This window comes from Pipra filicauda, unplaced genomic scaffold (genome assembly GCF_003945595.2).
Source record: "Pipra filicauda isolate LSUMZ 115617 unplaced genomic scaffold, ASM394559v2 scaffold1059_size33048_pilon, whole genome shotgun sequence".
Classification (NCBI taxonomy): domain Eukaryota; kingdom Metazoa; phylum Chordata; class Aves; order Passeriformes; family Pipridae; genus Pipra; species Pipra filicauda.
Window position 1 is genome coordinate 1 of NW_024103495.1, and position 12699 is coordinate 12699.

At 64.0% G+C, this 12699-nt stretch overlaps 1 protein-coding gene across 1 annotated transcript; it reads left to right on the forward strand.

Annotated features, from left to right (window-relative positions):
- Positions 1-4001: 4001 nt before the first annotated feature.
- Positions 4002-10049, forward strand: LOC114004117 (homeobox protein Hox-A3-like; the record flags this gene model as incomplete). Its single annotated transcript, XM_039379623.1, has 2 exons — positions 4002-4291; positions 7410-10049. Coding segments are annotated over 2 exons (1303 nt in total), but the record flags the coding sequence as incomplete, so codon positions are not given.
- Between the last annotated feature and the right edge of the window lie 2650 nt (positions 10050-12699).

Below are 12699 nucleotides of genomic sequence, written 5' to 3' on the forward strand. Positions count from 1 at the left end.
GGGGGCCTTGGGATCCCACCAACAAACCGTGCTGGCTCCGGAGCCACGTCCCGGCGCGGCTCAGCCCCGAGTCCGTAGGGTGATGGAAAACACGAGTGGGAAAGAGAGGAGGGCACTGTGGGATCCCCCCGGCTGGAATGCGGGGATGATGGTCAGATGATGGATGGCTGATGGATGGCTGATGGATGGATGATGGACAGGGCCGTGTGAGGTGGTTGCTGGACCCAGACCCTCCACAGATCCCGGGATCTCCAAGCGCCGTGGGATGAGGAGCTCCCACCCTTTGCCTTTCCATCCCCGGAGCGTGCGGGGGGCTCGGCCTGCCGGGGAAGGGTCTCCGTCGGGATTAACTGCCTGGAAATCACTCCCCTTGGAGCCCTGAGGTGTGTGAGGAGGGGCGGGGTGGGAGCAGCATTCCCACTCCCGCGTGGCAGGCGGGAGAAGGGGCCCAGGCTCCGGCACTCCCCAAGATTCCGGGATCAGACCCCTCGTGTGCTCCATCCCGGTGCCGACAGACGTGGAAAACCACGCTCGTGGCACAGGATGGGCTGCTGGGAGCAGGGCTGGCAGCTCCCAGCGTGCCCTGGCGCGGGTGTTGCGTGTCCGGAGCCGGTGCCGAGGGCTCGGGATGGTGCTGAGGGCTCGGGATGGTGCCGTGGGCTCGGGATGGTGCCGAGGGCTCGGGATGGTGCCAAAGGCTTGGGATGGTACCAAGGGCTCGGGATGGTGCCGTGGGCTCCGGATGGTGCCGTGGGCTCGGGATGGTGCCGAGGGCTCGGGATGGTGCCGTGGGCTCGGGATGGTGCTGAGGGTTCGGGATGGTGCCGTGGGTTCGGGATGGTGCCAAAGGCTTGGGATGGTGCTGAGGGCTCGGGATGGTGCCAAAGGCTTGGGATGGTACCAAGGGCTCCGGATGGTGCCGAGGGCTCGGGATGGTGCCGTGGGCTCGGGATGGTGCCGTGGGCTCCAGATGGTGCCATGGGCTCAGGATGGTGCTGAGGGCTCGGGATGGTGCTGAGGGTTCAGGATGGTGCCGAGGGCTCCGGATGGTGCCGAGGGCTCGGGATGGTGCTGAGGGCTCGGGATGGTGCCCTGGGCTCCGGATGGTGCCAAGGGCTCCGGATGGTGCCGAGGGCTCGGGATGGTGCTGAGGGTTCAGGATGGTGCCGTGGGCTCGGGATGGTGCTGAGGGTTCAGGATGGTGCCGAGGGCTCGGGATGGTGCCGAGGGCTCTGGATGGTGCCGAGGGCTCGGGATGGTGCCGTGGGTTCGGGATGGTGCCAAAGGCTTGGGATGGTGCCGAGGGCTTGAGATGGTGCCGAGGGCTCGGGATGGTGCCGTGGGCTCGGGATGGTGCTGAGGGTTCTGGATGGCGCTGAGGGCTCGGTGTGGTGCCACGTTCCCATGTTTGTTCCCCTCTCCACGTGCTGCCTCCCACCCCCTGCCTGGCGCCGGGGAACCGGGGGGCTCGGGGGGACGTGGGAGACGTGACCCCATCCCAAGGCTCCGCTCTGGGAGCTCGCCCGTCCCTGTGTCCGTGTGCTCCGAGACGAGCTCCGGCATTCCAAGCTCAGTGACATTTGGGATGACATTCCAGGTGCGAGGGAGCGGGTGGGGTGACGCTCCTCTGCCTTCCTCCCGCTCTGGGGGGGACGGGACGGAGGGTGGGGGGTCCAGGGAAGGAGATCCGGGCAGAGGGAAGAGCAGCGGGAGGAGAAATCCGGGGGGAACTCGGGGGCTCGTTGTGTAACGGGGGGGGGTAAAATAAAATAAATAAAATAAAATAAAATAAATAAAATAAAATAAAATAAATAAAATAAAATAAATAAAATAAAATAAATAAAATAAAATAAAATAAATAAAATAAAATAAAATAAATAAAATAAAATAAATAAAATAAAATAAAATAAATAAAATAAATAAAATAGGAATCAAATAACTAAAATAGGAATCAAATAAAACAACAGGAAATAAAAGGAAGTAAAAACAAATTTCCTAAAGGAAAAGGAATAGAAGAGGATAAAGCAAAGTAAAGTAAAATAAAATGGAATAAACCAAGATAAAAATGGAGTAGGATAGAGACGAAATTAAACGGAGCAGGATAGAACAAAGTAAAATACGGTAGAATAGAACAAAACAAAATGTAATACAGTAAATAAAAATAAAAAATAAAATACGGTGAATAGAGTAGAACAAAATAAAATAAAATATAGTAAATAAATAAAAATATAAAATGGAACAGAACAGATTAAAATGTAATTCTGTACAATTCAATAGAATGCAATGGAAAAATAAAGTAACGTAAATTTAAATAAAATAAAATAAAATGAAATTAAATTAAACAGCTCCTGGCTGCCTGGGTGGGACGCAGGAGGTGACCCAGCTCAGGAGGGACACAGGGACTCCTGCCGGGCTCTCCGAGGGCTCCACATCCCAGTTTCCAAGCCAGCCGGGGCCCCGTGGACACTGTCACTGCAGGAAAAGCTGTTGGGAGTGCAGGGAATCGCAGGATTTGCTTTTCCAGCAGCGACCAGGGCTTTCCCTGCCCTTCTCCTCAGAGGGAATGGGGAGAACGGACGAGGAGGAGCTTCAGGGAGAAGGAGAAATATCAACATCATAATATATAAATATAAAATATAAAATAAAATACATCGTATAAAAATACAGTGTATGGAATACATTACGTGTTTTATATAACACATACATTAGACATTATATATTATATATAAAAGATAATCCCTAGACTGTGAAATATTTATTAGAAAATAGAAATAATATGTAATACAAAATTGTGTGTGTGTGTATATATATGTATATATAATTTTCTATTATTTTTTAATTTGCACCATTGCCATAACTGGGAATGGGATGGGATCACACAGCTTTTGGGGGGTGAAGCCCCCCCATGCACTGGTGACATCAGGGGTGGTGGGACAAGGGGGAGGGGCTCTGTGGGGACACGGGGAGGGGGCCCGGCTGGATTCCCCCCCCACACTGGGAAGGGTCTCCCAAAAGGACCAGGCTGCGGGTTTGGACCTTCCAAATGGCTTTTTTCCCAAAAAAAATGCCGTGAGGTCTGACATCCCTGGTCACTGCCTGCACCCTCTGGAGCCAGGCTGGGAGAGCTGGGGGGGTTCCCCTGGAGAAGAGAAGGCTCCAGGGAGAGCTGAGAGCCCCTGGCAGGGCCTGAAGGGGCTCCAGGAGAGCTGGAGAGGGACTGGGGACGAGGCAGGGAGGGACAGCACACAGGGAATGGCTTCCCAGTGCCAGAGGGCAGGGATAGATGGGATATTGGGAAGGAATTCCTGGCTGGAAGGGTGGAGAGGCCCTGGCACAGTTTGGGCAGAGAAGCTGTGGCTGCCCCTGGATCCCTGGAAGTGTCCAAGGCCAGGCTGGAGCAGCCTGGGACAGTGGGAGGTGTCCCTGCCCATGGCAGGGGGTGGCTCTGGGTGGGGTTTAAGGCCCTTTTCCCCCCAGACCAGCCTGGAACTGTGGGATCTGCAGCTCTGCAGGTCGTGCTCCCGCCTCACCCGGTGCCGTGTCTCGCACTCCGCGTCTCCCGGGGCTTCCCGGCTCCCTCCTCCCTGTCCTTGGAGAGTCCCCTTCCCTTCCCGCTGCCCCCCGGCCCCGCTCTCCGGGCACAGCCGGGCCCTCCTGCTCTCCCTGTCCGTGTCCAGCCTGGCCCTGCCCGGAATGTCACCCCCGGGCCCGGGTCCCAGAGCCCCAGGGTGGGCACTCGGAGCCCCCAGCAGCCCTGGGCAATTCCCGGGATTTGTCCCCCTCTCCCTGTGCCCTCCCGGCCAGATGTCCCGGCTGTCCCCAGAATGGCACGGCTGGGAATTAGCCTTCCTAGGGGAGGGATGTCCTTGCTCTCCCTCTCCCCTTCCAGCCAAGGTCTGGCAGGAAACGAGATATTCCAGAGGGCCGCGTCACCTCCTCCCTGGATGCCGGAGTGGTGCCCACCGGGAATGTCCCAGCCTGGTGCTCCCCGGCCCCTCCAGGCTGAGCCGGGAAGGGCGTCGGTGCCGCGGCACCGGCGCAAGGAAAGCGAGGAAGCTGCTTTTTGTAGGGGAGGAAAAGCTCATCCATCGGGAGCGATTTGGCAAAGCCGCGGTGGCCGAGGGGGCTGTGAGGGAGAGCGGAGTGAGGGAGGAGGAGGAGCCGGAGCTGAGGGGGGACGAGGAGGGAGGCCGAGGCTGGAGGGGAATTACTCATGGAGCTGTCAAGGGCTGCGTCTGGCTGAGCTCATCCACGTCCTCCGAGAGGGACTCGGGGCTGAGCATGATGGAGGGTGAAAAGGACAGGGAGCCACTAATTAGGGACAAGTTGCAGATGAACTTCAGCCGCCGAGGCAAACGCGGCCCCGCTCCTCTGCCCTGTCACCGGGGCGGGCGGGGAAGGGCTCCTGTCACCGGGCCAGCCCCGAGGGGACAGGGCTAGTGCGGAGGGCTCGGGTGGGGAAGGAATCCTGTCACCGGGACAGGGTTAGTGCGGAGGGCTCCGGTGGGGAAGGGATCCTGTCACCGGGACAGGGTTAGTGCAGAGGGCTCGGGTGGGGAAGGGCTCCTGTCACCGGGACAGGGTTAGTGCAGAGGGCTCGGGTGGGGAAGGGCTCCTGTCACCGGGACAGGGTTAGTGCAGAGGGCTCGGGTGGGGAAGGGCTCCTGTCACCGGGACAGGGTTAGTGCAGAGGGCTCAGCCAGGACAGGCTCTGTGGGGTGCTGGGTGCAGGGGAGAGCCACAGAGGGGAGTCCGGGCTGGGAGAACCTCCCGGGAGAGAGTGGGGTGCAGAGGGAGGGCAGGGAGGGCCCCAGAACGTGTTTCTGTCTGTACCTGCAAGTGGAGGTGCATCACCCCTGATGGCATCAGCCAGAGCTGGTGACAGCACCGGGAGCACAGGATATTCCAGCTGGGAAGGGGCTCGGTGCCGGGACAGGCTCCCAGCAGCAGCACTGGGAAGGGGGAACCCAGTGGATCCTCTTCATGTAAGGAGCATATTTCCACCCTTCCACACTGGAACCCATGTCAGAATTATCAGTCATGGAATGGTTTGGGAGGGAAGGGACCTTAAATCCCACCCTCTGCCATGGGCAGGGACACCTTCCACCAGCCCAGGTTGCTCCAGCCTGGCCTTGGACACTCCCAGGGATCCAGGGGCAGCCACAGCTTCTCTGGGCAACCTGTGCCAGGGCCTCCCCACCCTCCCAGCCAGGAATTCCTTCCCAACATCCCATCTAACCCTGCCCTCTGGCAGTGGGAAGCCATTCCCCCTTCCACTGTCACCCCATGCTCCTGCCTTGACGGGTTTCCAGCCCATACCTGCTGACCCCCCCGATGTCCCCAAGTCCTTGCGTTCCCTGAACCCCTGTGGCTGTTCCCTGTCCTACCCCAGCCGATGCTGCACAGTGGGATCAGCTGCACCCGCCCCTTCCCAAGGGATTTGGTCCTTCCCTCGGGATGCTCGGGAGGCTCCTGCTCTGATGTGTCTTGGCTGTTGCTCTGCTCGGGTGGCTTCTGACAGCAGTGAGAGGGGGAACCGATCCCTGGTGTCAGGCTGGATACTGGGATAGGAATTGGGAAGGAATTTTGGGAAGGATATTGGGAAGGAATTCCTGGCTGTGAGGATGGAGAGGCCCTGGCCCAGGTTGCCCAGAGAAGCTGTGGCTGCCCCTGGAAGTGTCCAAGTCCAGGTTGGACAGGGCTTGGAGCAGCCTGGGCTGGTGGGAGGTGTCCCTGGGCAGGGGTTGTGTCAGGGGGGCTCTGGAGCATCCCCTGGTTTGGGGCTCGGGGCTGGAAGTGCCCCTCAGCCCAGAGGGTGGGATCCAGCACATCCCATCATCTCTGATCTCCCCGGCACAGGGATGGGGCAGCTGCACCCAGGAGATGCCAGACCTGATCCGTGGGCTCCTCCTGCCCATCCCTGAGGACATAATCCCACTGACGGGGATTTTTTTGAGCTCCTGCTCTTCCGGAGTTGCTGCCTGGGGGATGTTGGGAGCAGAGAGTGCCAGGGTTGTGTGTTCCTGGCTGGATTTGTGCTGGCCCTTTGTTAAGGTGTCACTGCTGAGCTGGTTTGAGGGGCTCTGTGGGCCCTGTTTGTCCCCACCCACTGCGTGTTTGGGGTCTGCACTGCCCAGGATTCGGCAGCTCCAGGAGGTCCCCACGGGAGGAGCTGGTGGGATGGTAGTTCTGCCTCAGGCCATGCCCAGGGACACGGGACTGTGCCCCAAACCACCCCAACTGCCAGCACGGAGCGACACGGGGGTGGTGGGGTGAGGACATCAGCCCTGGGGGCCCGGCCGGGCTGTGCCAGCCGCCCCGGGGCAGGGAGGGACATTCCCCGTGTGGGTGTGTGTGGGCAGGGGATGCCCTTGGGAGCTTCCACGTGGGACGAGGGGGGTAGGGCGTCGGCCGGCAGCACCGGCAGCACCGGTGGTCCCAGGGGGTGCTGGCCCCGCGGTCCCGGTGTCCCCCATTGCCCGGGAGCTCCTGCCCAGCCTCCAGCCGCCCGGGCCGGCGGCAGCTCCTCTGTTGTGTCCCTGGGAAGGGGCCGGGGCGCCGGGACCTCCTCCACCCCCACGCTCCATTAGCTCTGCACTGTGGCTCTATTGTGCTGGGGACGCGTGAGGGCCGTGCCACCGAGGGACTGTCCTGCCCCCGCGAGCTTCCGATGACTCCGAGGGGTCCGAGACCCGCTGGCCCCGGAGCGGGGGGGATGCGGCCCGGCCGTGTCTTACCCCGGGGTCCCGCCAGCGCCCGGCCCGGCCCCGCTCGTGCCGCCCCCCGCCCACCGCGCTCTAATCCGAGTGTCTTCCCATCCGTCTCCTTCCCTCACCTCCGTCTCCGTCTGTCTGTCTGTCCCTCACGCCTCTCTCTGTCTCTCTCTCTGCCTCTCCTACCCCTCTGCTCTGCCAGGGAGGGAGGGAAGGGGGGCTGCCCTCCCAGCTCAGGGGGGGACCCGCGGGCTGGGGGCCGGGTCCCACCCGAGGGAGGCAGGGGCAGTTTTGGGGCAGGGGGATCCCGCGGGGCTTCAACCTGGGCTCGTTCCTGACCTTGGCCAGAGGCAGGTTGGGGTGGGGGTGTCCCCAGCTGGGTCCGTGCCCAGAGATCCAGGGCCACCAGGAGCCCCCCTGTCCCCTCATGGGGACCCCAGCACGGCCGGGGACCCTCCCCCTGCCCCGGCGAGGGAAGGGTTTGCAGGTGGGGACATAAATTCGGGTCTGAAGAGCATCTGCGAGGAGAACTCAGCACGTCCCGTAGCTCAGCATTCCCGGGAGAACCAGCACAGGGCAGAGTCGGGCACGGTGGGGGGGGCTCAGCCCCGGGCTCTGTGCTCCGGGCTACTGTCCCCAGGGTCCCATCTCTGGGGTCCCACCCATGGGGTCCCACCCATGGGGTCCCATCCCCAGGCTCCTGTCCCTGGGGGCCCATCCTCGGGTTCCCAACTCTGGGCTCCTGTCCCGAGTCCCGTCCCTGGGGTCCCGTCCCTGGGGTCCCATCCCTGGGGTCCCGTCCCTGGGGTCCCGTCCCTGGGATCCCATCCCCGGGGTCCCATCCCCGGGGTCCCATCCCTGGGGTCCCATCCCCAGGCTTCCGTTCCCAAGAGTTCAGTTCCTGGGCTCTCCTCCCCAGGCGCCCTTCGCTGGGCTCCAGCCCCAGGGTCCCAGCCCCAGGCTCCCGTCCCGCTCCCTCCCGGCGCTGCAGGAATTCCGCTCTCCCCGGGAGCGGCAGGCGGGGGCGGCTCTGCGCAGTTCCCCCGGCGGAGGATGGATCTCGCTTGGGCGTTTATTTTAATACGTCTCTCTCTCTTTCTCGTATCTCTCACTCTCTCCTGGTTCTCGCCTCTCTCTCCCCGGCCCCCCCGCGCTCTCTTTCCGTCCGTGCCTTTCTGTCCCCCCTCCCTCCCCATCCCGTCCTCCCGCTCCCCCCCCCCAAGGTCAAGGTCTGGTTCCAGAACCGCCGCACGAAGCAGAAGAAGGACCAGAGCAGGGACTCTGAGAAACGCTCCTCCACCACCTCCGAGTCCTTCGCCACCTGCAACATCCTCCGGCTGCTGGAGCAGGGCCGGCTGCTGTCGGTGCCGGCCCCCCCCAGCCTCCTGTCCCCCGCCTCCAACCCCCTCGCCAGCCCCGCGGGCAACGGCTCCGGCCTGGCCACGCCGGGCCCCGCGTCCCCCGGGCTGGGCGGCGGGAGCAGCCCCCCGGCACCGGCGGCCTTCAGCCTGCAGGTCCCGTCTCTCGCCTCCTCGTCCTCCTCCTCCTCGCCGCGGCTGCCGGGGGGGCCGCTGTGCTTCGGGGGGCCGCTGCTGGGCAGCCTGCACGACCTGCCGGGCGCGTACGGACTGGGCACCTCCGCCTTCGAGCCTTACACGCGGCTGGAGAGGAAAGACAATTCTATACCCAGCAAGAAGCCGAGCCCTTAAATCAAAACGAGTGTCAAAAGGTGTCCCCCCCCCCTCCGCCGTTCCCTGCGCCCCCCGCGCCCCCCGCACCCCGCGCCGGGGCCTCGTTGGGCTCGTGGGATGCGGGAGATGGTTCGTCCCGGTGGGAATGGGCACGCGCGGGGGGGCCGCGCACGCCCGGCCCCCGCCCCAGGCACAGCGCTGGAGCCGTGGATGTCACACGCGGGGGGTCCGCGGGGGTCCCGTGTCACCGGTGCCGCCCCGTCCCTCACCGACGCCGCTGGACCTGCCGCCGCACCCCCCTCCAGGTACCGCCCGCGGGCTGTGCCGGGACAGCGGCACCTCGGGGGGGGCCGGGGGGTCGCCGCTGCCCCGTGGGCTTTCGGTGCCTCTCACGGGTGGGACCGCGGAGCCCTGATCCCCCTGGACTGTCCCCCCGGGGTCTGCGGCGTTGGGGTCACCCCGGGGGGCAGGAGGGCACCCCAAAAGGGAGAGCGCAGGGCGGCGCCGGGCTCTGGCCCCGCCCGGCCGGGGTGTCCCTGGACGAGGGTCGTGCCTCAGTTTCTCCACCCGCGAAGGGCTGCGTGTCCTGCCTGAGGTCTCCTCGCAGCATCCCGGTGGCCGTGGGCTCCAGGTGCTGCTCCCGTGGGATACTGGTCCTCCGAGGGCACACCGCCGGGTCCGGGGGGGTGGGTGATGTCCCCAGCCCCCCCAGGGGTCCCTGTGATCGGACCAAGACGCTGCCCCTACTCGTGGGACATCCCCGGGCTCCTCCTCTGCTCGTGCAGAGCCAAAGCACCGCCCTGCACCCGCTTCGGTGCCGTCCCAGCCCGGCAAATCCCTCACGGACCCCCTCCGACCTCCCCGAGGGGGCTGCGGGGAGCCGGGGACCGCCCACCGTCCTGAGCCCCCCCAAGGACACCCCCCGACGGGGACGTGGCAGAGTTGTGGACAGTTGTGACACTGGGATCTGCCCCTCTGGGTCGGGTCTTTGCCACCGCCGGGAGCCCGAAGCCCCCCCGGACCCAGCGCGGGGTGCTGAGCGCTCGGCGCGGGTACCGTGGGGAGCCCCACCCTGAGCACGGGCCTCGCAACGCCCCCCACACCCCTCGATCCCCCCCCCGGCAGCCCCAGGGTCCGTCCCAGAGAGGTGCTGAGCCCCCCGGGCGACCTCTTCCCGCCCGGCCCCTGATCCCGGAGGCTTCCCGCGGGGCAGGATCCGGCCTCGGGCGCGATGTGGCTCCGTGGGGGCGCGAACCAGAGGGGCATTGCGTGAGGTGGCCTTTGGGGACAGGGGCAGCGCGGCCCCCCCGGCCCCTGCTGGGGGAGGGCAGGTCCGTGGTGCCAGCACGGCCTTGGCAGGACGCTCCGAGGGGTCATCGCTGTGACGGGATCGGGGGGACGCCCTGAGCCCCCTCCCCAAGCCCAGGAGCTGCCATGGGGGCTCACACCCCCCCACACTCCCCAAACCCGGGGGCCGCAGCCCCCTCCTGCCGCCCTTTAATAGTTAACAACGATAATTAACACCGGGCGTCCCCCCGGGCCGCTGCTCCGCCGGGACCGCTCCCTCCCGGGGACGCAGCTCCCAGCCCGCGCGTTCCCGGGGGTTTGCAGGGAAATATTTAAAATAAATGATTTTATGAGAAGGTTTCGGTGATTTTTATTTTTTTTTCCTCCAAACGGAGCCTTTCTATGAAATGGTATTTATTGTTCCCTCCCTTTGGAGCTCTTCAGGGGAGCTCGGGGGGGGTCGGTACCCCCGGCGCAGGTGGGGAAACTGAGGCAGGAGCAGGGACAGGATTTGGTTGGGGGTCCCGAGCCCCCCCGATCCCCCCGGCTCAGAGCACGGCTCGCCGCCAACATCTCCCTGGAATTCTCCGGGTGCTCCCGGGGTGCTCCAACCCCGACACCCCAACGCCGTGTGTGAGGTTTGGGATTTGCCGGGACCCTTCGCCCTCCCCCTCGTCACTTAATTTATATTTATCCCGGCGGGCGGGGGCTGCGGGCGGCGGGGCAGCCGTGCCCCCCCCCCGGCGTGGAATCCTGCCCTCAAACCCCCTTCGGGACTCGCTTTGCTTTGGTTTTCCCTCTTCCCAGCCGAACCGCAGGGATTTTCCAAGCTTTCCCACCCCGCTTCCTCCCGCCCTGGGCTCGCCGGGAGGAACCCGGGGTTTGCTGGAGAAGGGAACCCCCCTCAACCTTCTCGGCTGGAGGAGGTTTGGGGGCGTTTCAGAGAAAGCAAAGCCCGGTTCGGTTTTGGGAGGGTCCCTGACGTGTTTTCCCGGCCCGGAGCATCCCTGTGGCTCTCCTGCATCCTCCTCCCGCTGCTCCACACCCCGAGGGATCCGCGGGCAGCACAACGGGGAGGCCGCGGGCCGCTCCTTCCGCCCCTTGAAACCCAAATGCTGCTTTCACAGAGGTCCCAGATCGGATCCAAAGCTGCTGCTTCTCCAAAGTTCCTCCTCCAAAGCGAAGCTGTCCCGGGGGTCGTGGGGGGCCGGGGGGACACCCGTTCCCCCCAGTCCATCCCAATCCAGCGGCTCCTCCAGCCTGAGGGGATCGGGGGAAGAGTTAAAAAAACCCCAGCAACTACTGGATGTAAAACTTTAAGGAATAATGTGGTTTCTTATGGTTTCTAATGGTTAATAAAAGTCATGTCCTGCCTCCTGCCTCCTCCTCGTCCTCCATCGCCTTTGGGATCCACGGTTGGGAATCCCTCGCCCCCTGCTCCGGGTGCCACCAAACCTTGTGGGTGTCCCCAGCCCCGTGGGTGTCCCCAGTCCCGTGGGTGTCCCCAGCCCCGTGGGTGTCCCCAGTCCCGTGGGTGTCCCCAGTCCCGTGAGTGTCCCCTCTCGTGGGTGTCCCCAGCCCCGTGGGTGTCCCCAGCCCCGTGGGTGTCCCCAGTCCCGTGGGTGTCCCCAGCCCCGTGGGTGTCCCCAGTCCCGTGGGTGTCCCCAGTCCCGTGAGTGTCCCCTCTCGTGGGTGTCCCCAGTCCCGTGGGTGCCCCCAGCCCCGTGGGTGTCCCCAGCCCCGTGGGTGCCATCCCAGGGTGGCATTTCGAAGCCCAGCGTGTCCTGCTCTTCTCAGAGCCCCTCGAGAGTGAATCCCCCCCCTCCGGGGACACTTCCACTAACCCCCCCAGAATGGATTCCCCCTCCACGGGGATACCTGCACCCTTCCCCCATGGAATGAATCCCCCCCCCCCGGGATACCTGCACGTCCCCTCCCCAGTAGTGCCCCCAGTCCCCCCCAGCCCCTCGCCCTTAGCCCCCCGGCCCTGCCCCCATCCCTGCCCTGCCTCTGGGGGGTTGCACCCACCGTACCCCCGCCCCTCCCCCCAAATTACCTCCTGCCCTGCCCTCGGCACTGCCCCGAGCTCCACCTGTCCCCAGCCCTGTCCCCTCACCTGTCCCCAGCCCTGTCCCCTCACCTGTCCCCAGCCCTGTCCCCTCACCTGTCCCAGCCTTGTCTCCACCCCACCCCTGCTCCCATCTCCATTCCCTCCCCATCCCTATCACTACCCATACCCCCATCCCCATAGCGTTCCCTATCCTTTATCCCCATCCTTTATCCCTAACCCTATCCCTGTCCCTTGGCACTACCCTTATTCCTTATCCCTTTCCCTTATACCCATCCATTTTCCCTTCTCCTGTATCTCTATCCCAACCCCTGTCCCCATCCCTGTCCCTGCCCTTATCACTGGCCATGTCCCTGTCCCCATATCCTTCCCTAGCCCTTACCCCTACCCATACACCTTATCCCTATCCTTATTCCTTATCCCTACCCCATCCCTATCCCATCCCTATCCCTTATCCCCACCCCATTCCCTATCCCTTATCCCTACCCCATCCCTATCCCTTATCCCTATCCCTTATCCCAATCCCATTCCCTATCCCTACCCCGTTCTCCCTCCCCGAGGCCCGGGACAGGCGCTGTGCCCGCTCCGGCCGCTCCCTCCCGCTGTTCACGGCCAACACGGGGCCGACGGGGCCACCGCTGTCCCTTGTGTCGCCGGTGCCACCCGTGTCGCCGGTGTCACCCGTGTCGCCGGTGTCCCTTGTGTCCCCGGTGTCACCCGTGTCCCGGTGCCACCCGTGTCGCCGGTGTCCCTTGTGTCGCCGGTGTCCCTTGTGTCGCCGGTGCCACCCGTGTCGCCGGTGTCACCCGTGTCGCCGGTGTCCCTTGTGTCGCCGGTGTCCCTTGTGTCCCCGGTGTCACCCGTGTCCCGGTGCCACCCGTGTCGCCGCTGCCTCAGGTGCCGCCGGGGCCGCGGGCGGGGCCGCCCGGGCGGGCGGGCC